We start from the raw sequence: 26,746 nt of genomic DNA, 5'->3' as shown, positions 1-26,746 counted from the left end.
CCTATAGAAATTACAAATAAAAATAAATAATTAAAAAAGGAATTCTGACAATAGAAAGATGTATTCTGAAAGTTTAAAGATATTTATGAGAACATTCTTAATCACGTCCAGATTTCTAAACTAAAATATCTAGACAATATAAACTATATGAACTCAATTCTTTTCTTAAAATTTATTGATTTGAGAGAGAGAGAGAAATAAAACAATTTGTTATTCTACTTATTTATGCATTCATTGGTTGATTCTTGTATGTGCTCTGACCCAAGATTGAAGCCACAACCTTGGTGTATGGGACTATGCTCTAACCACAGAGCTACCTGGACAGGGCTCAATTCCTTTTAAGGTATGTTATAGAGATGAGATACATTTTGATGTTATCTAAAACCTGGTAAAAATTCTTCAATAATTCTAAAAATTCCAAAGCCAAGAGTCATTTTAAAATTAACATAAATTTGAGGATTGCCCAGGGGCATGCCTCTGCATGAGCTGAGAAATGTACCAGATAATAAAACATTCAACTAGTTCCAGGAAGTTCTGAATGCAAAGAGAACATCCAGGTCACAAAGAAGGAGGCAGTTACAAGAAACAGTGAAGACTGACACTTTTTAAGTCTTGCTAAAATTAAACCTCTACCAGGATCTGCAGAGACACTGAACATAGAGGCTAAATTGCTTAGTCTTCTATTCATCAGGGATCTTATAGTAGCCAGATTTTAACCACATATATGAAAACAAATGACTGATGCCTGGACCATAAATATTCCTTTAAGTCATGCTTGTCACTTAAACAAAAAACTCAAGATTTCCTTTATTTAAATTTCTAAGTAATACACAACTTGTTTGCAAAACAAAATGGGGATCATTTTTTAGCATATTAGAGTTTTGTTTTTTAGTATTTCCTAGTGCCATTTAGAATTGCCTTTCATTTGGTTTTACTTACCCAGCAACCCATAGCAAACAAGTAAATAAATAAGGTATTTGTAATTCAAGAGATGACTCAAATGAAGACAGGGTCATCTTGGGAGTATTTCCTCTCAACATGAATTCTTAAATTCTTATCTCTTTAAACATTACTGTAGTTAAAATACATTTTGGATTTATAATTCCAAAGGGCTCAGTTATCTGACATGAACAGGAGCACATTAAATCTTTGCATAAAACATTTTTGAAATGGCTTGTATATTAGACACTAAGCAGTTATTAAATTTTGCTTTTAACCTACTAGTTTCTATATCTTCCCTCCACAGGTTGATCCCCATAGAGAAAAAAGTAAGTCTAACAAAAATTTTGCTGTTTACTCTAACAGCTATTTACTTATCTGTGCACTAGGCTGAAAAATCAAGGAACAAGGATCCATGTATTTGCCCATAGGGTATTTTGCATTGACTTTGGTTCAAATTTTCATTTGTATTTTCAATTCATAAAAGGATTATATATTTTGACCTATTTATAAACTGAGTGATATAATAGAAAATAGGGCATGATTTTCCCTTTGCTATTTAACTGATGTTGACAAGTCACATTAAACTCTATAAACTTCATTTAGCTTATTTATAAATGGGGATAAAAACACTGCCTGGTAGAACAAATCACATAATGTTCATTAGAATGCTTTGACAACTTTAAAATTTTATGTAGCTAAAATATTGTATATTATTACACTACTTTTATAAGAATGAAAAATAGCTGGTTATTTCCCCATCATGCCTTCTGTTACACTGGGAAAGGACAGAAAAATACTATTTTAGAGTAGTCTGAGAATTTGTTATGAGAGGTTTCAAATTTAAAAAATATTTTCCTAAAAACTAAAATTATAGGTTAAAGCTAAAATTCAGAGGCTATTTCATCGAGCCACCTTAGTTCTTCACATAAGGAAAGAAAGACCCACGAAGGCTAAATATCAAATTTCAAAACACACAAACAAAACAGTCACAAATGGGGATGGAATGGGAAGAACTAAAGACTAACTGAATTTTATACTTTCCAATTTATTCTCAGGTAAATCTTGGCTAGAAAAATTAGGGGTAGGGTTAAAGTTAGGGACAGGAGCAGGTTTAGAATTTGACTTAAAGTTCTTGCTGAATTATAGCATTTTAATGACACTTTCTTTTCTTAAGCCAATTATAAAATAAAAATGATAATTATGAGAATGCTTAAAGTACTTTTGTATCAAGCACTTTAAGAGGTATCTATCTATCTATGTATATATAATGTATACTTACATACAATCACAGTACATTAGTCCTTACAAAAACTCAATTATTCTTACTTTACAGGTTAGAAAACTAAGGCACAGAAGAATTAAGTAAATTGAGCAACATCACACAACTTACAGTGGCTGTGCCAAGATTTCAGCCAAGACTTAATGGACCTTGGGCATTCTTTCTTCTTTTTAAATTTTATTTTAATTTATTGTGTTTACATAGACTCTCCTGTCCTCCCGAATACATCCTCCCCTTCTGAGTGTTCCTCAGTACAATCACCTTGTCCCCCTCCTTCCCTCCAGGATTTGCTTTTCTGCTCTCATCCCATCCTATCATCCTATCATCCCCTTTCCCTCTGTTTGCTTTTCCTCTGGATCCTTTGATCCCGCCTCTGTCTCTATTCCGTTACTCAGTTCATACTCATTGAGGTCCTCAAATGAGTGAGGTCATATAGATTTATCTTTCTCTGCTGGGCTTATTTAACTTAACATAATAGTTTCCAGGTCCATCCATGTTGTCGCAAAACGTAGTATTTCCTTATTTTTCATGGCCCCATAGTTATTCCATTGTGTATATGTACCACAGCTTTTTAATCCACTTGTCCACTGACGGACACTTGGGCTGTTTCCAGAAACAATGTGGCCATAAACACGGGGGTGCATTTCTCCTTTTGAATCACTGATGTGGTATTCTTGGGATATATCCCTAAAAGTGGGATGGTTGGGTCAAAAGGCAGTTCCATTTTTAATTTTTTGAGGAATCTCCATACCGTTTTCCACAGTGCCTGCAACAGTCTGCATTCCCACCAGCAGTGTAGGAGGGTTCCCTTTTCTCCATATCCTGGCCAGCATTTATTCTGTGTTTTGTTAATGAGCGCCATTCTGACAGATGTGAGGTGGCATCTCATTGTGGATTTATTTGTATTTCTCTAATGATTAGTGATGTTGAGCATCTTTTCATCTGCCTATTGGCTATTTCTTTTTCCTTTTTGGAAAAGTGTCCATGCATTTCTTTTGCCCATTTTTTGATTGGATTGTTTTTCTTCCTGGTGTTGAGTTCTACAAGTTTTTTTTATAAATTTTGGTTGTTAATCCCTTATCAGACGTATTGTCAAATATGTTCTCCCATTGTGTGGTTGGCCTTTTTATTTTGTTCATATTGTCTTTAGCTGTGCAAAAGCTGTTTAGTTTGATATAGTCCCATTTGTTCATCCTGTCTTTTATTTCCCTTGCCAATGGAGATATATCAGCAAATATATCGCTGCGAGAGATGTCTCAGAGCTTACTGCCTATGTTTTCCTCTAGGATGCTTATGGTTTCACGACTTACATTTAAGTCTTTTATCCATTTTGAGTTTATTTTTTGTGAATGGTGTGAGTTGGTGATCTAGTTTTATATTTTTGCAGGTAGCTGTCCAATTTTCCTAACACCATTTGTTAAAGAGACTGTCTTTACTCCATTGTATGCCATTACCACCCTTGTCAAATATCAGTTGTCCATAAAGGTGTGGGTTTATTTCTGGGTTCTCTGTTCTGTTCCATTGATCTATATGCCTGTTTTTATACCAGTATCAAGCTGTTTTGAGTACAATGGCTTAGTGATGATTTTCCGAGTACAGGTGTTTAACCTCCTTGGTTAAATTTACTCCTAGTTACTAGACTTTATTTTTTTTCTTGCAATCATGAAGGAAATTGTTTTTTTAATTTCTCTTTCAGAGAGATCATTGTTGGTGTATAAAAATGCCTCTGATTTCTGAGTATTAATTTTATATCCTGCCACCTTACTGAATTCATTTATCAGGTCTAGTAGTTTTTTGACTTTGATTTTAGGTTTTTCTATGTACAGTATCATATCATCAGCAAATAATGATGGTTTTACTTCTTTTCCAATTTGGATGCTTTTTATTTCTTCTTCTTGTCTGATTGCTGTGGCTAGGACTTCTAGAATTATGTTGAATAAGAGTAGTGAAAGGGGACACTCATATCTTGTTCCTGATCTTAAGGAGATTGCTGTTAACTTTTGCCCATTGAGTATGATGTTGGCTGTGGGTCTGTCATAGATGGCCTTTATCATGTTGAAGTATGTTCCCTGTATTCCCACTTTGCTGAGAGTTTTGATCATAAATGGGTCATGGATTTTATCAAATGCTTTTTCTGTATCTATTGATATTATCATGTGGTTTTTCTCCTTCCTTTTACGTGATGAATCACATTCATTGATTTGCAAATATTGTACCAGCCTTGCCTTCCCAGAATAAATCCCACTTGATCATGATATTTGATTTTTTTCATGTATTGCTGGATCCAGTTTGCTAATATTTTGTTGAGGATTTTAGCATCTAAATTCATCAAGGATATTGGCCTATACTTTTTTTTCTTTGTGTTGTCTTTGCCTGGTTATGGAATCAGAATTATGCTCGCCTCATAAAAGGAGCTCGGAAGATTCCCCTCCTCTTAAATTTTTTGAAATAGCTTGAGAAGGACAGGAGTTAGTTCTTCTTAGAATGTTTGCTAGAATCCACCTGTGAAGCCATTTGGCCCAGGCCTTTTGTTAGTTGGGAGTTTTTTTGATAACTGTTTCAATCTCATTTGTTGTAATTGATCTACTTAGGTTTTCTGATTCTTTCAGATTGATTATTAAAAGATTATATTTTTCAAGTAATTTGTCCATTTCATCTAGATTGTCTAATTTTTTTTGGCATACAGTTCTTCATAGTATTTTCTTACAATCCTTTGTATTTCTGCTGTGTCTTGTTACTTCTCTACTCTCACTTCTGATTTTATTTGAGTCTTCTCTCTTTTTTTTCTTGGTGAGTCTGGTTAAAGGTTCATTGATCTTGTTTACCTTTTAAAAGAACAAGCTCTTGGGTTAATTGATCCTCTGTACTGTTTATTTAGTCTCTATGTCATTTATTTACACTCTGATCTTTATTATTTCCTTCCTTCTTCTTCCTCTGGGCTTTACCTGTTGTTCTTTTCCTAGTTCTTTTAGTTGTAGAGTCAAGTTATTTATTTGTTTTTTTTCTAGCTTCTTAAGGTATGCCTGTATGCTATGAACTTCCCTCTCAGGACTGTTTTGCTGTGTCCCACAAATTTTGAGTTGTTGTATGTTCATTTTCATTTGTTTCATGAAAATTTTTTATTTCTTCTTTGATCTCATTGTTGACCTATTCGTAATTTAATAACATGTTATTTAGTTTCCCAGTACTTGAGTGTTTTTCAGTTTTTCTATTGTAGTCAACTTCTAGTTTCATGTCATTTTGGTCAGAGAAGATGCTTGATATGATTTCAATCTTCTTAAATTTGTTGAGACTCATTTTATGCCCTAATATGTGGTCTATTCTAGAGAATGTACCATGCACAGTTGAAAAGAATGTATATTCTGCTGCTTTGGGGTGAAAGGTTCTGAAGATATCTATTAAATCTAGTTGATCTAGTGTGTCCTTTAAGTCTGCTATTTCTTTGTTTTCTTTCTTGAAGATCTATCCAGTAAGGTTAGTGGGGTATTGAAATCCCCTACTATTATACTATTGCTGTTGATCTCGCCCTTTATATCAATCAAAGCAGTGGTAGTCAACCTAGTCCCTACCGACCACTAGTGGGCGTTCCAGCTTTCATGGTGGGCGATAGGGGAGCAACCAAAGTATAAATAAAATGATAGATTTAACTATAGTAAGTTGTTTTATAAAGATTTATTCTGCTAAACTTAGCAAAAATCCGACATAAAGTACTTGGTAAGTAATTATTATTATATGCTTTAACTTGCTGTAACTCTGTTTTATAAATTTTATAAAGTTAAGTTACTTCCTTACTTTATAAATCACCATTACTGTGGAACCAGTGGGTGGTTAGAAAAATTTTCTACTAACAGATACAAAAGTGGGTGGTAGGTATGAAAAGGTTGAATATCCCTGCATCAAAGTCTACTTTATATATTTAGGTGCTCCTGTATTAGGTGTGTAGATATTTATAATGGTTATATCTTCCTGTTGGATTGCTCCCTTTATTATTATGTAGTGACCTTCTTTATGTCTTACTATAGTCTTTGTTTTAAAGTCTATTTTGTTAGATGTAAGTATTGCCACTCAGTTTTATTTCATTTCCATTTGCATGAAATATTTATTCCATTCTTCTACTTTCAGTCTAGGTGTATCTTTTGTTTTGAGGTGGGTCTCTTGTAGACAGCATATGTATGTGTCCTGTTTTCTTTTCCATTCAGCTACCCTATGTCTTTAATTACAGTATTTAGTCCATTTACATTTAAGGTTATTACTGATACGTAGTTTTTTATTGCGATGTTTTTATTTAAATCTACATTCCTCTTTTACTAGATTCCCCCCCCCCCTGCTTTGTTATCAATGTAGCAGGCCCCTTAACATTTCTTGTAGCATTAGTTTGGTTGTAATAAATTCCTTGAATTTTTTAAGGGGGGCTTGGAAGCTTTTTATTTCTCCTTCAATTTTAAATGATAGCCTTGCTGGATAAAGAAGTCTTTGTTGTAGTTTCTTGTTCTGCATTATTTTGAAAATTTCTTGCCATTCCAATCTGGCCTCAAGTGTTTCTGTTGAAAAGTCAGATGTCATCCTTATGTGGGTTCTTTTGTAGGTGATTGACTGTTTCTCTGTTACAGCTTTTAGTATTCTTTCTTTATCTCTTAGCTTTGGTATTTTGATTATGATGTGTCTTGGTGTGGGTCTTTTAGGGTTCTTTTTTAATAGGTTTCTCTCTGCTTCTTGAACCTCTGTGACTTTTTCCTGCATTAATTTAGGAAAGTTTTCAGCTATAATTTCTTCAATTAGGGTCTCTATTTCTTGTTCTTTCTCTTCTTCTTCAGAAACCCCTATTATTTGGATAGTTTCTCTTCATGTTGTCAGAGTTCTATTAGAGTTTCTTCAACTTTTTGATCCTCTTTTCTTTTGCTGTTCTGCTTCTGTGCTTTTGCTTATCTTGTCCTCTAAGTCACTGATTTGAACCTCTGCTTCATCCAGCCTTCTTTTAATTCCTTCTAGTGTAGTCTTCATTTCTGATATTGTGTTTGTCATTTCTGTCTGGTTCTTCTTTATGATTTGTGTGTCCTTTTTGATGCTTATAATTTCTTTAATAAGGTGTTCATTAAGTCCATCCATTGTAGCTTTGAGGTCCTTAAGCATCCTAACAATCATTATTTTATACTCCGCATCTGGTAATTTGATTACTTCTGTTTTATCCAGATCTTTTTCTGGGAATTTGTCTTGTTGATTCATATGACTTAAGTTTCTCTGTCTTCCCAGTGTTTCTCAGTGTGGCTTGCAGGCTTGTTGCAGTTGTGGTCTCCTTACCCAGTAGAGCTGCTTTGAAGTCTTGATTTGTTTGTTTTCAGTTTATTTAACTCAGTGGTAGGCTTGTTTACTGATCTCAGCAGAAGGCTTATTTGAAACTGTATCCAGGAACGTGGTGGGTGTGACCTATGAAAATCTGAAGGCAAGTTCTGCCAGCTGCTCTCTGGAGGCGGGGCATGTTCTCCGCTTCAGTAGGGGGAAGTGTATCTCAGATCTCCCTGGAGACCTGCGTTACTGTCCCTCCACCCCACTTCCTGCCTTTGGCTGTGTCTTTCATGCTGATTGAAGCTGGAGAGCTTTCTGGAAGTGGGTCACCCGGAACCACTTTAGGCTTGTGCTGTGTGGAGGGATCAGCGCCTCCCCCAGCTATGGCCACCTCCATACTGAATGAATCAACTTCTCAGGTCAGCCCCGGAATTCCTCTGCACATCACTGTCTATCTTGCTCTCCCCACTTTCCTTGCAGAAGACAAGCCAGTCCTCTCAGCCTTCCTCACCCCTGGTTCTCCAGGCAAGTGGCTGTGAGTGATATTTTCTGCTTTGTCCCTTTAAGGCACCCACACTGCTTCCCCACACAGAACTTTTCTCTTTCCCCCTCTCAATGCTTTCCGTCTGTCTCCTCCAGTCCTTGGATTTCTAGGCTGCATCTCTGGTTCTGAGACTGAGGGCTCCCATCTCTCAGGGTCTCTATCGTTGTAATGAAAGCCATTCTGGACTCTCAGCCTCAGCCTCCCCTTGCTCCTGGAAGCAGGAGAGCCCCCACTGCACCCCCACACTCCCTACTAGGATCGGTGTGGATTTTTCTTTGCTCCTTGGTTTTTGAGACCTGGTCTTTTAGTCCAAAGTTGGTTTTACACGATGATTGTTCCTAAATTAATTTGTAATCCAGTTTGGTGGTTTGAGCTGGGAGTCTGTGCATCTGCCTACTCCACTGCTATCTTGAAAATCTCCAGGGCATTCTTTTTTCTTAATGCCTATATTAAAGTTCAGTTTAAATACATAAAATTTATCCTCTTTTTTTCTGACAGAGAGTCAGAGAGAGGGACAGATAAGAACAGACAGGAAAGGAGGGAGATGAGAAGCATCAATTCTTCATTGCAGCTCCTTCATTGTTCAGTGATTGCTTTCTCATATGTGCCTTGACCAGGGGAGCTACAGTTGAGTGAGTGACCCCTTGGTCATACCAGCAACCTTGGGCTCAAGGTAGCGATCATGGGGTCATGTCTATGACCCCATGCTCAAGCCAGCGACCCCACGCTCAAGCTGGTGAGCCCATGTTCAAGCCATATAAGCCCATGTTCAAGCCTATGACCTTGGGGTTTCAAACCTGGGTCCTCTGCATCAAGTCTGATGCTTTATCCACAGTACTACTGCCTGGTCAGGCTAAAATTTATCCTTCTTATTGTACAATTTGATGACTTTTTATAAATTTACAGAGGTATGCAACCACTACTTTAATCCAGTTGAGAATGCTATCATCACTCCCAGAAGATCCCTCATGCTTTTATATTCAAACCCCATCTAAACCCCTAGCTTCAGGAAAACACAAATCCACTTTATCTATAGATGTCTTTTCTGGGTATTTCATAGAAACAGAATCATACAACATGTTTTCTGTACTAGACTTGCCTTAATTGGCATAAGGTTTTTTTAGGTTCATCTATATTGTAGCCAGTAGCCAGTGTTAGCTCATTCACTTTGTTACTTAATAGTATGTATTAAATAAATATACTACATTGTCTACCCATTCATCAGGTAATAGACAAATGGGTTGTTTTCATTTGGGGCTATTATAAATAATGCTGCTAGTTATATCTGAATACAGTTTTTCTGTGGACAAAGATTTTTAATTCTCTTGGGTAAACACCTAGGATCAGAACTCTTAAGTTTATATAGAAAATTTATGTGTAACATTTTGATAAATGTGAAGCCCTTTTCTAAAGTATCATTTCATATTTCACCAGCAGTGTATGAGGTTTCTGGTTTTTCCACATCATCACCAACACTTACTAGGGTTCTAGATCTTCATCAGTACCCTCCTACAGCCATTCATTAACCATGCACCTGTGTAACTAAATGTTGAAATGAGAGGGAGGGAAGAGTTAAGTGAATGGAGAAATGAGGGGGCAGATATTCTTACACTTTTTCAACCAAGTGTATTTCATTTTTATTGTTTTTTAAAAAAACAAGGGGTTTTATTTGAGACCTGTTTTGGCTCACAAAAAAATTAAGAAGGTACAGAGATTTCCCATATACTGTAACTCTTGCCTCACGGAGCAGAGCATACCCATTATCAACATCCTCCACCAGAACGGCACGTTTGTTACAACTGATGAACCTGCACTGACACATCGCTAACACCCGAAGTCTTAGTTTACATTAGGGCTCAGTTTTAGTGTTGTGCATCCTATGGGTTGGGACACAGGTAAAATGACATTTATCTACTGTGATATACATGGCAGTTTTACTCTCCTAAAAAGCCCCGGTGCTCTGCCTAGTCATCCCTCCCACCCTCCTTAATCCCTAGCAACCACTAAACTTTTAAATATCTCTACAGTTCCCCTTTTCCAGAATGCCATGCAGTTGGAATTATATACTAGAAAGTCTTTTCAGTTTGGCTTCACTCACTTACTAACATGCATTTAAGTTTTTTCTATGATTTTTCATGGCTTATTTTCCTTTAAGCAATGAACAATATTCCACTGTTTGAAGGTACCACAGATTGTTTATCCTCTAACCTTGTAGAAGGTTGGTTCCAAGTTTTAGTACTGTGAATGAAAGTGCTTTAAATATCCACGTGCAGGTTTTTGTGTGGACGTGATTTTCAACTCCTTTGGATAAATACTAAAGACTGTGATTAATGAATTTTATGTTAGAGTATATTTAATAAGAGTATGTTTAGTTTTGTAAGCAACAGGCAAACTGTCTTCCAGGAACAAGGCAGTTTTATTTCTTCCTTCTTAGTCAGTATACCTTCTGTTTCCTTAACTTAGTGTATTAGCTAAGATTTCCAGTATAATGCTGAAACAGACAGAATAGTGAAAGAGGCATCTATCCTTGTTCCTGAACTTACTGGGAAAGCTTTGAGTTTCTCATCATTAAGTATGATGTTAGCTGTGGGGTTTTATATATCTATATTTTTAATTAAGTTGAGAAATTCCCCCCATTCCTAACTTACTGAGGATATTTTATCATGAATTGCTGTTAGTTTGTCAAATATTTTTACTGCATCAATTGATGTAATCTTGCAATTTTTCTTTTTTAGCCTGTTGATGTGATGGATTGTATTAACAGATTTTTAAATGTTGAAACCAGCCTTGTCTACCTGGGTTAAATCCTTTCTGTGTTTTTCATAACTATATACTTATCTAATTTTCACCTTGTAGTGAAAGTATTTTTTACAAGGAACTTATACTTTTTTTTTTTCCCCTGAAGTTGGAAACGGGAAGCAGTCAGACAGACTCCCACATGCGTCCGACCGGGATCCACCTGGCATGTCCACCAAGGGGGCAATGCTCTGCCCATCTTGGGGCATCGCTCTGCCACAATCAGAGCCATTCTAGCACCTGAGGCAGAGGCCACAGAGCCATCCTCAGTGCCCGGGCAAACTTTGCTCCAATGGAGCTTTGGCTGCGGGAGGGGAAGAGAGAGACAGAGAGGAAGGAGAGGGAAAGGGGTGGAGAAGCAGATGGGCGTTTCTCCTGTGTGTCCTGGCCGGGAATCGAACCCGGGACTCCCGCATGCCAGGCCAATGCTCTACCACTGAGCCAACCGGCCAGGGCCAGGAACTTGATACTTTTTAAATGATTTAGCTTTACAAATTCTGATGTGTTCACTGATGAGAAAGGAAAAGTGCACATAGGACTGTACTGACAAAAAAACTGCTGAGAATGAGAACAGTTTGTTATCAAGGCTTATCTTGAAAATGTGAAAACTATGGGTCCATTATTTTTTAACATAATATTTGGTCCAATTTTTATGAAATAGAATGTGATATATAAATGGTTTAGTATTAGAGATTTCAAAGTTATGTCTTCACCACACCCATTCAGTATGATCCATTCATACTAATTTTAGGTATTTTCCCAAGAGAAATGAAAGCACATGTCCATTCAAAGACTTGTATATGGATGTATATCACCTTCATTGTAGTAGCCCAAAAGAGAAAACAATCCCCAAATATATCAACAGGTGCATGTATAAACTGTGGTATATTCATGTTATATAACTCTACTAAAAAAAAAAAGGAATGAATTATTAATAAAGGTTAACGTGGATGAATCACAAAAAAGGAGTACCAGACTGTATGGTTCCATTTATATAAAATTCTAAGAAATACTAACTAATATATAGAAAGTAAATCAGCAGTTGACTGAGAGGGGTAGAGAATGGCAAGAGAAGAGATTAAAAGGAGGCTTGAGAAAAATTTGGGGTGACTGATGTATTCGTTACTTTGACTGTGGTGATGGTTTTGAAGGTATATACATATGTCAGGACAATAAAGTATACATATATAAAGAACACATTAAAATACTTTTAATATTCTTTTAAATTTCTTCTTTTAAAATAGTCATTAAAGGCAACAAAGCAAATTCTTTGCAGTTATTACATATTAGTAAATCTTATAAAAATTAAATTATACCTGTTTAAATTTTCCACAATAGAAAGACATACAATTTAAATAAATTTAAAATGTACTATATCAGTTTGATGTTTTCCTTCTTTGTTAACAAAAGCTGTTACCCAAAAATACTGGCAGTGCTGAAAGTCACAAGATAGACAAACACAATTCCAAGACAGATTACCTTTATCTCTGTCCACACATAAAATTAATTTATAGTTTATAGATAACCAAAATAACTATTGTATTATTATGTACAACCAAACAAGAATATGTGTGGTAATAAACTTGGAAAATGATATATAATGAACTACATATAAGACAGTATTATAGCAGTGTTATAAAATCAAAGAAGACTATTTTTCTAAATAGCCTTTTTCACATAAACATTGTATATAACTAAATTCTATGTGTAACTGCACTGTAATAATTTATTTTCTCTTTCAAAAACAGGTGGTTGACATTTCCTAAAAAATAGCCAAGTGTTATAGACTATAAAAATATTGAATATGCATATAAACTGTCATCAGGAAACTGTTAAACAAAATCCTTGGAAACTCTGCAAGGAGAAAGCAGAGACTGAACATATATAAGTACTAAAACCTGACATTAAAATGTCATTGAGAAAACCTCTGAAATGATATTACCTGGAATCAGTTCCATAATGATGTAAATAGGCTGTCTCTGTGTGCAAACTCCTATAAGTTTGACAATATTGGGATGATCATATTGCTTGAGAATTCTGCATGAAAAAAAAGTGTATGAATAATTATTTAAATAATAAAGCATTAATTTATGGTAATAAATACTGTACAGATGTAGAATACACTTAAAAAAGATTTTATTTATTGACTCTTTTAGAAGCAGGAGGGAGAGAGAGAGAACGGGAAGGGGTGGAGCAGGAAGCATCAACTCTTAGTTGCTTCTCATATGTGCCTTGACTGACAAGCCCGAGGTATCGATCTGGTGACCTCTGCATTCCAGGTCGACACTTGATCCACTGCACCACCACAGGTCAGGCTAGAATACACTTTAATCCATATAACTCAATTTTTAAAACTTTAGTTTGAACCCAAATTATGATAAATGAGATATATGCAAATTATGATAAATGTTGGCAAAATATAGGTAAAAATAAGTGAATTGGCTTTAATTCAATTAAACATCCACTTAAAAATCATTATCCACTTTGAATCACTAACAACCATGCTAAATAGGAATAACTTAGTCCAAAACATGTAGAACTCCCTTCAAAATATTAGTGGTTAGCCACCACCACAATAGCATAGCTATAAAGTATTAGTGAACCTGTAAGCAGGTAGGGTAGCATCTGTTTGTTTCATTTTACTTTATGTATACATTTGATTTAAAAACTATAAAAATAAGAATCTGCTTCATGTTGATAAATACTATAGGGTAATCACTTCGTTAGATTTTATAAGGGTTTCTTGATGATTATAATTTCAAAGTAGTAAAAACTAATGTTTTCAGGAAGCTGGCAGAAGGTTAAATAATAACTGAGTAAATGAGTTTCAGTATGGACTTAAGTTGAAGCAGAGACGTCTTAGTTTGGATAAAGTGAAATTTTAGAGGGCTATAAAATATATAGCTCACCTACAGAACTCTGAGCTTGAGTTAAAAGTAGATTAGATCCCCTCAGAGGCCTGTCTAGCCTGATGAGTTCTATTATCAAACTGTATTCCATATTATCCTATTGACATAGTCATAAGTTCACTTATATCTGAAAGTTGCATGCAGTTTTCTTTCCTAAGAGAATGAAAAAGTAACTAAGAAAAGGATAAGTTTAAATACATTTTGTACATGTACAACTAACAGAGATGATGCTAAGAAAAATGTTTTATATTGAAAATACAGCATGATTTGTGACTGAAAAGATAAACTGGAAAGAATTCTAGAGATAATGGAATACTCTGACAATAACTGAGTGTGCAACTTCTCCAAGGAATTAAAAAGGACTTTTTCTAACGTTTGACTTTAATCCCAAATGTCATTTCTGAGGTTAGAAACTGCTTAGTAAAGAAATTTCACAAAACAACCAGCCTGAACTCCAATTTTTAATATCTATATACATAGCTCTATCATCTATTAAAGGACACTTAAGAGTTTTGAATCAATATAAATTTCATTTTTAAAATAAAAAAATCTCCCTTTAGAAGAGGAAAATAAACTCTATTTTGTATAAAAAAATCACAAATTAGAAAGCAAAAAAGTAAATATTAGAAAATGTTTAATATAACTTGTACCATAAAAATATCTATGAATATCTATAAAATAATAAACTGATAAATTTCAATTGTGATAGCATGCCTTTAAATTTATCAGAGTATATTTTTCTGAATTGCCAATAATATACTTGAAACAGATTTTCAACTTTATTCTGTAGATAATACCCAATAAACGAATCACATTAGTTTACTCCATTGCTATCAGTACTTATTTATTTACTTACCTATTTATTTATTTATTTATGACAGAGACGGGGGGGGGGGGATATAGGGACAGACAGACAGGAAGGGAGACAGACAAGAAGCATCAATTTCTCTTTGCGGCACCTTAGTAGTTCATTGATTGCTTTCTCACATGTGCCTTGACTGGGGGGCTACAGCAGACCAGTGACCCCTTGCTCAAGCCGGTGACCCTTTCTCAGACCAGATGAGCCTGTGCTCAAGCTGGCGACCTTGGGGTCTCGAACCTAGGTCCTCCACTTCCCAGTTCGACGCTCTATCCACTGCGCCACCTCCTGGTCAGGCAGTATTCATTTTTAGATAAATGGAGAAATGTACACCACAATGCTCCATGCCGTGGTACTTAGTTCTCTCACTGCCACGTCCTCTTCTCCATAACACTTTACTCTAGGCCATGATGGAGACACACATACCCCCCACACCCCTTTTCCTCCCTCTCTTTACACCAACAATCTACAGATGCACATATTCTCCTTCTCTCCCATTCATCCATCTACCCATCTCCCAAACAATGTCTATCCTGACTCTGCCCAAAGTACCTTTCAATTTGTTTTGTGTTCTTTTATATAAACTAGATGTTAACATTAACAGAGTTTTAACTATCTGAAATACGGGGGTGGCCATTTGGAACATTAAATTTTAGCTAATAACAGGAAAAAGAACATAATCATTCTAGAAGATCAATTAGAAAAGAAACAATATGCAAATATTGGAACAATGCCAGACACTAAATTAAAGAAGACATTTGAGGTTCTTAGAAAGAAAAACTAACAGATGGGGAAAAAGAATCAAGTGATCATATCTAAGTAAGGTAAGAGAGATGAAATTATATATCTAAATAATTATATAAATCATTTATTTTATATATAGATTACAGTAGTATTTTTATTTAAGGAAAAATCACAACTTTGCATATATATATAACAACAAGCATGTGTGATAAAAGCAAAAAAAAGTGCAATAATTTTTAAGGACTTGAAGAACTCTCACTTTTTTTAGCACATGAAACAGAAACTTTGTTTCTACATTGTGTCAGTGCTTACCTTTAAGAGCTCTCCAAGTGCTTTTTCTACCTCAGCAGATCATATTTTATGGTATCTTTAAACTTCCATTTTAGTGAATCACTTATATTCTAAACATACATTTTACATTACTTTAAAGAACTCACTTTGCTTCTTGTAAGAATTTTATTTTCAGTTCCTGAGGAAGATCTTCTTTACATGTTTTAACAGCAACAGCAGTTTTATCCTTTAATATGCCCTTAAATACTTCACCAAAATTTCCCTGAAAATACAAATACATTTATCATTTGAGGTATAAGACAGCTACATAAATCTGCCAAAATACATTAAAAAATCATGTAATGATGCTCTGTTAGCATTATTCAGAGTTTGAAGTGGAATAAAGATTGGGAATGTTGCTCTTACTAATTCCTCCAAACTCTATAAGGACTTCAACTGTATCAATTGTGCTCAAGGGGGGAATCTTCAAACACTGAGAAAAAGACTAGGCTTCCAGAACAGCTCTTCTGCATCCAAAAAAGGCAGGAGGAAGCCTAGGCCACGCATCACTCCCTATCATTTAACAGGCATAGCTTTATTTCTGCTACTGACCTTAAGACTAAGTATAAGGCTAAATATCATGTCCCTTGTCTGTTTTTATATTATTCCTCATAAAAAGATCTTAGTCCTAGGTCAATCCTCATCTCCTCCCTCTTTAATCTTCACTAGTTTCTGGAGACTTCTCACCAACCCTCTATATTCAACTGTTCCTCTTCTATCCCCAACTTCCACTGTGCCTTCCGACATCCGAAGTTCATTATCATAAAAATTTTATCTTCAATATGTTTTTGTTTCTTGTTCCAAAAGAAACTTAGTTCTCACTTGAAAACACTCAAATGGTCACTAAGCTTCCTTTTGCCTGCTGTACTTAAGTGATGGCTCTCCCATCCAATCCTGCTCCCACTGCCCTCAAGATAAAATCAAGTATTCTACCAGCTCCTTGTTAATCTTTTCAAACCACTCTTCCTCCTGGATTCCTAGGGAAAACTACCTGTTTTGAGCTTTATCGTTTGGTTATATGCTAACTAACCAAAAGCCCATTACTATAGCTACCAGCTATTGAATTTGAGAATATTTTCATTCATTTATTCACAAATGGAGTTCCTGGTTACTATACCTGGTGCTATTCCTGTCTTAATCTAGGCAATCTCAATACACACCTGAAAATATCTCTTTCTTTTTCCATGATCTGTTCCAAATTATTTTCTTGGGTCATACCTTAAATCTTGCCATTGTCAATAATGCAACTCCTCTATAATATCTATTTCATTCATCTTGTTTCTGGCTGGCTTTTATTTTTCCAGTTTACTTTCTCTAGTATCTCAACTACAAAAATCCTTTTTGAGGTAAGAACCTCAAAATCTTTAGAGCCTATTAGTTTTCATTGTCCATCACACCCTTAATATCCTTTCTTCCTTTCTTATCTTGCTTAAATTCCACGGTCAATAATTACAACTACTTACGATAAGCTTTCATTATTTTTGTTCCTCTTAACCTGTAGCACTCTCTTGTCAAATCCACAACCCAAATTAAATGCAACATCCTGTCTACTCTGCACCAATGCAGCTAAATATGTCTGAAGAAAATCCACACACTGTTAACTGGTTTCACCTTAAATTAATGAACACAAATCTTCTTAATGCTGCCCAATAATCATATTACAACTACATTATAATCATTCATACTCTCATTCTTCTAATTAACTGTTTTCCCCTTTTACTGCCTTCTTAAATCCCCTCCTCTTGCTTCCATCCTCATTCTTAGCCGATAATCTGGCTTCCTATATCACTGAGAAAACTGAAACAATCTAAAAAGAATTTCCAGACTCTTGGCCCCACATTTACCCACATGCCAATCTTCTTTGCTGATAAAAGGAGCTATTGTGTTTTTATTGAAGTCAGTCTTCCAGTGTAAACTAAATTCCCTCTTACCCACTCCGTGATATCACTCCACTAATTCTCATCTCTCCCTCCCTCCCAAATCATGTTTGTCACTAGATAATTCCCAACATGCCTACAAGGTACTACATGACCAATATCCTCAACAACTACTGACTTCCTGTCTTGTCACGATCCTCCTTGCTTACTCAGTTGTAGCCAAATGATCCCCCTTGCTCTAAAAAAGGGCCAAAAGCAAACAAACTAAAGAAAAACCACTCATGGACACAGACAACAGTGTAGAGATTGCAGGGGTGTGTGGGGGAGGGGGGTAAGGAGGGTTTTGGGGTAAGAAATGGTGATGGATGAAGACTTGACTTGAGAATGTGAGACACAATACAAGGTACAGAGAAATGCTGTAAAACTGAACACCTGAAACCTGTTCAATTATGTTAATGAGTGTCACCTTAATAAAATTTAAAACAAAATTTACCAAGAAAAAAAATAAAATTAAAAAAGAATAAATTTGCACTGGTTACTACTCCCTCTTTCTAGGACCTTTTCTATGTCCATAGGGCTTACCTGGATTTTTTTAAATTTAATTTAATTTAATTTTTTTAATTAATTAAAAAAATTTCCAAAGCTGGAAATGGGGAGGCAGTCAGACAGACTCCCGCATACGCCCAACTGGGATCCACCCGGTATGCCCACCAGGGGGTGATGCTCTGCCCATCTGGGGCATCGCTCTGTTGTAACCAGAGCCACTCTAGCGCCTGAGGCAGAGGCCATGGAGCCATCCTCAGCGCCCGGGCAAACTTTGCTCCAATGGAGCCTTGGCTGTGGGAGGGAAAGAGAGAGACAGAGAGGAAGGAGAGGGGGAGGGGTAGAGATGCAGATGGGTGCTTCTCCTGTGTGCCCTGGCCGGGAATCAAACCCGGGACTCCTGCACGCCAGGCTGACTCTCTACCACTGAGCCAACCGGCCAGGGCACCTGGATTTTCTTATAAAAAACTGCAGCTTCTACAAATAGCACTCCTAAACTCCATATATTTTTCACAGGACTCAGTAGCCTTTAACATGATAAAATCTGCTATTTATTATGTTTACTGTTCTTTCAGCCTTCCCCTGCAAGATAGAATAAAAAGCTCCATACAGGCAAGAATGTCTCTGTGCTTTGTTCACTGATTTATCACTAGTACCTAGAAGAGTACCTATCACTTGGCAGGCAATCCCCAACAAATATTTGAGGACTGAATAAAATAGTTATTGAATACTAACTATATATCAAGTATTATCTACTAGGAGTATCATACTCAATAGAAGAAAAAGAATTCCTGTTTCAATCTTATATTACTACTAAATTCCAATGTCTGTAGTGTAGAAACTATGGTTAATTCTCTTTTAGTCATGTATTCTCAAGCAGTATACTGTATTTATTCAGAATAAGCAGTGAAAATATTAAATAAGAAATCACTTTCTACTAAAAAAAATCAGTGAAATTAAGACACAGTTATCTATAAAGCTGCAGTATTTTATTAAAAATTTTTTGAAATTGACATCATGCTTCTGCCGTGTTATTAAGAAAATAATTATCCTTTGAAATACCCTTACTAAGAAAATAGATGCTAAAATTCCTCCTGATATACCATATTTCACATTTTTAAACTAAACATAAAAATTAAAATATTTGTTTAACTCAAAATATTTTTACCTGAGTACTAAAAGTATCTGTCCTTCTCAACACATTATATTTCAGTAAATTATTTAATTATATTTTCATGGAAATTTATTTAATTTCTTTGTAATAATATTTGGCCCGGTCACTGCTACTAACTCACCTAAATTAATAGAAAGAAAATTGATGGAAACTGATATCCAACTGCAATTTCATATTTCTATTTAAAAAAAGGTATTTTAAAATACTAATAAGAATCCTGCAAAGCAGATCACTTCAACAGGGATTTACTTTCTTAAAATTTATCACAGTTAAAAGATATGGAAATATATCTTAATTCAAATTTTCATTTGAAATAAAAAGTAATAAATGATCATTTTTTACTTAGAATGCTGAGCTTTAAGTGTAGTACTGATAACTCAGAAATGTATGAGAGATAGTTTACCCAAAATATCCAGATTTTACACTATTTTTCAAATTGCATTGTAAAACTAAATTCTGAATTTCAAATGAAAACATCACTCTTACCCATGAAGAAGTTGATATTTACCCATGAGAATTCAATTATAAACAATTAATAAATCTGCAAATAGTTCATTTGATTATCAAATGTCTGCCATTATTGTTAGATGAAATATACTTTCTGATGACCTATAATTGGAAGAAACTTCGAACTAGCTTGGATAAAGAAGAATTTCATCATATATATCTGTTCTCTTTAACTACTAATAAAACTAGCTACAAAATAAATATTTATACCGAAATATGTCTTGTTCATACAATTTTCAGGTGAACTAACATGTCCATTGTTGTTGCATACTGTGGTTCTATACACAATCTTGAAATCCCAAAGAGCAGTATTTTACATTTTTCCGGACTATTATATGTAATCAGAAACAAATAGAACAAGACTTTTAGGAGTTTAAACTTTTATTATCTCAGTTTTCTTGTTTTCATTTTCTTTTTTCAAATCTCAGCTCACTAGTTCTGGCTTCACTACACTGTAATAAAATCATTATGACTTTAAATCCAGAGGAAAACACACAATACTATTTTTAAAAGTCAAAAATCATCCTTAAACCTTTCAAAGATTTTCACATGTTTATCTCAATGAACATCCCAGTATTTACAGCAGACGTGGTATTGTGTTCTTGTAGGTCAATGTGGGAAGGTACCCTGTTGTGTGCTGGATATAAGAAGGCTCTGATGAAAATGAAGAATCTACAGAGTTCACAATCAGCACAAAGACTTTGGTTATTTAGCTCAGTTCATTACATACCTTGCCTAGTAATTCTCCCAATGTGACATCTTCATGATTGAGAACCCATTTCTTATCCTATGACAAAGGAAAATAACAGATTTTTAGCCCAAGAGTACATTTCCTATAAGATACACTTGAGGCAGTGGGAAATAGACTTAAGGTGATATTTCATTCAAACCATTCAATCTACAGTGCACTAAGAAGTTGTAACCTCAAGGGCCTATAAAACAGATTTAAGGAATGTTTCCACACAATAGGATTTTAAAATTGACATCACAGCAAATTTCTATCAGAAATCTTAGCCTTCAAAATGATGGTGTTCCTATGACTAGAATATAGCATGCACCTTTCTCTCTCCATAAAGTTTAGATTATGTTATTATTTGTCATTTCAAAAGAGCTGTATCAAAAGTACATGAAAAAATTTCATTTTACAATGTAATATTCCCAATTCTCCCTTGATCAAAGAGAATTCTTTTTCTATCCAAACCACATTATTAAGAGCTAATTTTTCTACATAAAAACTGGTCACGAGTTATAGTGGTTTATGACACTGCATGTGATCCCATATCTTTCCTAAGTAATTTCCTATTGTTTAAGAAAGAAACAAAACTAGGGTACATAAGACCAGTGATGCAAACATGCCACTATAAAAGAGCATCCCGTTATCTGATCTCAAGAACTAACTATTACTTAGGGAACAGTTTATCATCTAAAAATATCAGCTATTAAACCACATGTTATAAAGGCATAACATAATTTTTTTTAAGGAAGGGAAATGAAGAAAGGGAGGAGAGAGGAAGAAAAAGGAAAAAAAGAAGGAGAAAAAACAGGGAAATGCAGGAAAGAGAAGGAAAAGAAAATGCTGGAGTGACATTTTATTCAGGATGTTTTTAATTAATGTTAAAATGTATTCCTCCCTTATACATATCAAAATGTGATTATAATCTATAGAATGAGTTGTAACAAGTAAACATCTTGAAGTAAAATGCCACCCAAACTATGGTTTAAAATGTCCTGGAGAGCCATCTGAAGTACTTTATCTTCAGAAACATCAAATGACACTCAAACACCATCCTCTGTTAAATCAACAAAGGGATAATGTTAATTTAAGAAATGACAGCTTACATGCATAGCCTTTCACTCTAAATACAAAGTTAGAGCTATATAAGTCCTGGAAAACAAGCATAGGAGAATATCTCCACAACCAAGTGAGTAAGTAAAATTTCAGAAAGACACCAGAAGCACCAACTCTAAAAGAAATAAACAATTGGAATTCAAAATTAGAAACATGTTCTTCAAGGGCATCATTAATTTGATGTAGAACATACAGAAAATTCATAACTCAAAAACAAGATGACAACACTCCAGCTTTAAGAAATTGGGTAAAAAATTTCAAGAAAAGATGTGCAAATAGATAATAAGCACATCAAAGATGTTTAACATCACTGAGTCTTTAGGGATATACAAAAGCAAACCACAATTAGATGCTATTCCACACCTATTAGAATCAAAAAGGTTAACAATACCACAAGATTGCAAAGATGTGGAAAACTGGAGTCCTCATACACTGTTAGTGAGTATGCAAAATGGTACAAGCTATTGGTAGTTCCTCGAAAGGTTAAATATGCATCTACTATATAATTCAGAAATTACACTCCTAGGTATAAACCCAAGAGAAATGAAAATGTATCTACAGAAAGACATCAAAAATGTTTGAGACAGCTCTATTTATAATAGCCAAAAATGAGAAACAATCCCAAGGTCCAGCAGAAGAAGAATTGATAACAAATTTTGGTATATTCAGACAATTAATTACTATTCAGCAATAAATTTACTAGGGATATGTATAGCAGCAGAGTATTTGCAAAACAATTTATGAACCTAATAAGGCCAGATATACTCTATATACATTCATACATACATAATGAGTCCAATTATATAAATTTCTAGAAAATTTACATATTATCTATAATACCATAAGTCAGTCAGTGTTTGGCTGAAGCAAAGGTTGAGGAAGACCCAGTGCAAAGGGGAAGGAAGGAAGTTTGGGGGTTATAGAAATGTTCAACTTCTTCATATTTCGTAACTATACTTTAAAACTTGTGCATTTTATTGTATGTAAACTATATATCCATCAAGTTGATTTTTAAAAAATAAGCAAGTATAATCCATACATAGAAGGGACATAAAAATGAGACTCAGAGACATGAACAAGAATGTGATGGCAACAGGGGTGGGGGTGGGGGGAGGGGGGATGGGGTGAAGAAGGAGAGAGGGGTTAGGGGAGGGGAGGGGCACAAAGAAAACCAGATAGAAGGTGACAGAAGACAATTTAACTTTGGGGGAGGGGTATACAGCACAATCAAATGTCAAAATAATCTAGAGATATTTTCTCTCAACATATGTACCCTGATTTATCAATGTCACTGCATTAAATTTAATAAAAAAAAAAAAAGAAAGAACTGAAAAAAAAAAAAATAAATAAAGTCATGATTTGACCCAGCTCTGCTTCTATCTCACCATGCAACCTTCAGGTGATTAACTCAGCATGACACAGAGCAAGGGTGGAACTTGGGTTAGGGATCTGGAAATCTCTGGTGTCTGGAGATGACCCCTGTAAAAAGAATAAACTGGTGTTCTGATTTAAAAAAGAAAAAAAGCAAGTATAGCCTGACCTGTGGTGGCACAGTGGATAAAACATTGACTAGAATGCTGAGGTCGCTGGTTTGGAACCCTGGGCTTGCCCAGTCAAGGCACATAAGAGAAGCAACTACTATGAGTAAATGCCTACTGCTCCTCCTCCCCTTCTCTCTCCCTCTATAATCAATAAATAAAAATCTTTAAAAAATAAATAAAAATTTTAAAAGAAGAAGCAAGTATAAAAACTGCTACTTTCCATTTGAGAAGCACTTTGGGGGTTAATTTCTCCTCTACATTTTATCAAAAGCAGGCAGGAGAATTATTCTTTCAAAATTGCAAATCTGTAGGCTCTGGCTGGGTAGTTCCTGGTTGAAGCACTGTCCCAACATGGTGAGGTTGCAGGTTTGATCTCCACTCAGGGTACATACAGGAGTCAACCAGTGATGGCATGAATGGGTAGAACAACAAGTTGATGTTTCTCTGTGTGTCTCTCTCTCTCACTTCCTTTCTCTCTAAAATTCAATCAATATATAAATAAAAATAAATTGCAAACCATATTTGTTCAGGGCCCTTTCACTTTAAACATGGTAAATAGGTAGATCAGACCAATTCTCCCACTGCTAACCACTGAAAAAGTGTGATAAAAAGTAAAAACAGAAACAAACTTCTGTTTGAGAGGACAGCAGAGCTCTAAAATAGTGCTAAACTAAAAGGCTACGTTTAGGTAAAGAAAAGAAGCCAGTTCCAGTCTTTAGAGGCTACCTTACCTATGCTGACCATGAAATCAACAGCCAATAGGCTATAAAAAAGTAAGAGTTTAGGCCCCGCCCAGGAGAACAGTCCCTGATTAAATACTCTAGACTCTTCATAAGGATCTCAAAGATACCACATGGTGGTAAAAAAAAAAAAAAAGGCAACCTGAAAATGCAAGGAACTAAAATCTACCTTCTAATTATATCCATCACTGAATCAGGGCCTGGCAAGCTCAGCCTAGGCCAACATGGCTTACTGCCTGTCTTTATATGGACCATGATCTAAGAATGGTTTAAAATGGCAAAAAAAAAAAATTTTTTTTACATAAAATTACATGAAACTTCAATGTTCAATAGAAATTATCTAATGTAAGCTACAGAGAGAGAGAGAGAGAGAGAGAGAGAGAGAAAGGAGGAATAAAGAATGAAAAGTTCCAAGTATCTGTGAGACACTTCTAAGAAAACTAACGCACATAAAAGTCACAGAAGTAAAGGAGAAGGAGACGACAGTGCTGAAAATAGGTGCAGCACCACTGACCAAAACCTCTTTAAACCGAAGACAAAAAAAATCTTAAAAGCAACTAGAGGAAATGACCTATTATTTACAGGGGAACAACAATCAGAATGACTAGACATTTATTATCAGAAACGAAGAGGCCAAGAACAAGCAAAACAACATTTTTAATGTATTAAAAGAAAAACCTGTCAAATCCAGTTTTCTATATTCAGAAAAATATATTTTAGGAATGAAGATAAAATAAAAATATTCTCAGATAGAGAAAAACTAAGAAAATAGCTGCCAGTAGACTCTCCTAAAAATTGCTGAAGGATGTTCTCTAGCCAGAAAGAAATTAGGGGTATCAGGAATAAAATAATAACAAAAATGGTAAATACATCAATAAGTATAATAGACATTTCTTCTATTGAGTTCTTTAAAATGTGATCAACAGGTAGAAAGAAAAATTATAACATTTTCTGATGTGTTTTTCAATTGGACATGTAATACAGAAGTACAGTAGAGAAAGGAATACATGCAGATCCCTACAGTGATAATGTTTCTGCATTATACTTGAAATGTCACAATATGGATTCTTTGTAAACCATGAGAAGTTATGCCTAACCTAAGTGGTGGTGCAGTGGATAAAGCATCGACTTTGAATGCTGAGGCCATCTGTTCGAAGCCCTCAGCTTTCCTGGTCAAGGCACATACAACAAGCAATCAATGAACAACTAAAGTGAAACAACTATGAGTTGGTATTTCTCACTCCCCACCCTTCCTTTCTCTAAAATCAATCAATAATTTTTTTTTAATTAAAAAAAGAAAAGTTGAAATATGTTTTTGGAATTCTCAGATCACACAAAAAGTACAAAGTTGTATAATAAAAACTACAAGAGAAATAATTTGATAGTAAAAAGTTTTCAAATAAACAAAAACAAGGTATGACAGGAGAAAGAGGAAAAAAAACAAAGATCAAACAAAATAAAATGATAGTCCTAAATCAAACATATCAGCAATTATTTAAATATAAATTATCTAAATACACCATTTAAAAGATTGTAAGAAAGAATTTCAAACAATCAACTATATGCTGTCTAAAGGAACTCATTCATAAAATGTAAAAGAATGTAAATAAACATAAAATGCAAAATAAATCATAAGAAAGCTGGAATACTTGTAATGTCAGGCAAAGTAGACTATGGGGCAAAGAAAATTACACATACATAAAGAGGAAAGTCACATAGTGATAAAAATGTCAATTCGCAGAGAAAACATTATACCAAATGTCTATTCTTCAATCACAAATACTTCAAAATAAAGAAAACACTGACAGAACTGAAAAGAGAAAGACAATTCTCACAATTATAATTGGAGACTTCAACACTCCTCTTTCAGTAATAGACAGTAGTGAAGAGAAAAGCAGCAAGAACATAAAATAACTGAATGACACCAACCAAGTGGATTATATTGACCTTTTCAATAAAACTCTACTCAACAACAGAATAAATCCCTCTTTTAAAGTGCACAAGGAAAACTTCCCAAATTAATCCGTATCATAAACCGGAGTCATAAAACCATAAAAAGTGTAAAATAAATGAGGTTATACAAGGTATGCTCTCTGACAATAATATAATTAAATCATAAATCAATAATAAAGTAAACAGGACAATTTCCAAATATTTGGAAATTAAACACACACTTTTATATGATTCATAGATAAAAGTCTTAAGATAAATTAAAAATATTTTTGAACTGAACAAAAGTGAAAATACAACATACCAAAATTTTAGGTTATAGCTAATGCAAGTGGTTAGAGGGAAATTTATAGCTTTTTATATTAGAAAACAAGCAAGGTATCAAAGTCAATAATTTAAAATCTAGAAAGAGAAGAGCAAAACAATCCCAAAACTAGCAGAAGAAAATAATAAGAGCAAAAGTAAATAAAATTCAAAAACAATAGAGAGATTAATGTGAGGCAGTTGAATGGAAAAAACTATCTTCATCTCTGCGCATGCCTGGATCTGATCTTTGGCTCTTGGACAAGGTAAGGACAGTTAAATTTAGGATTTTAATGAATAAAGTCTGAAACTGTCCTGGAATCTCAGAGTTAGTTTCTTTTTCTTTTTTTTTTAACAGAGACAGAGAGTCAGAGAGAGGGATAGATAGGGACAGACAGACAGGAACTGAGAGAGATGAGAAGCATCAATCACTAGTTATTTGTTGTGACACCTTAGTTGTTGATTGCTTTCTCATATGTGCCTTGACCGTAGGTCTTCAGCAGACCAAGTAATCCCTTGCTCAAGCCAGTGACCTTGGGTCCAAGCTGGTGAGCATTGCTCAAACCAGATGAGCCC

The 26,746-nt window shown here is 34.8% G+C and overlaps 1 protein-coding gene across 5 annotated transcripts in view; it reads right to left on the bottom strand.

Annotated features, from left to right (window-relative positions):
- Nucleotides 1-26,746, bottom strand: part of FER (FER tyrosine kinase) — a 503,761-nt gene that overhangs the window by 135,447 nt on the left and 341,568 nt on the right. For all 5 annotated transcript variants that reach the window (XM_066273970.1, XM_066273969.1, XM_066273971.1 and 2 more), the window contains 3 exons: nucleotides 20,518-20,574; nucleotides 15,794-15,909; nucleotides 12,787-12,881 (listed from right to left, as the gene is read on the bottom strand). In XM_066273970.1, the coding sequence (XP_066130067.1) occupies nucleotides 12,787-12,881; nucleotides 15,794-15,909; nucleotides 20,518-20,574 (268 nt within the window). The remainder of the gene's footprint in view (nucleotides 1-12,786; nucleotides 12,882-15,793; nucleotides 15,910-20,517; nucleotides 20,575-26,746) is intronic.

The sequence above is a fragment of the Saccopteryx bilineata genome, chromosome 4 (assembly GCF_036850765.1).
Source record: "Saccopteryx bilineata isolate mSacBil1 chromosome 4, mSacBil1_pri_phased_curated, whole genome shotgun sequence".
In the NCBI taxonomy this organism is placed as follows: Eukaryota; Metazoa; Chordata; class Mammalia; order Chiroptera; family Emballonuridae; genus Saccopteryx; species Saccopteryx bilineata.
The sequence above is the reverse complement of the archived record's forward strand: the minus strand, read 5'-3'. Positions and strand labels throughout refer to the sequence as shown.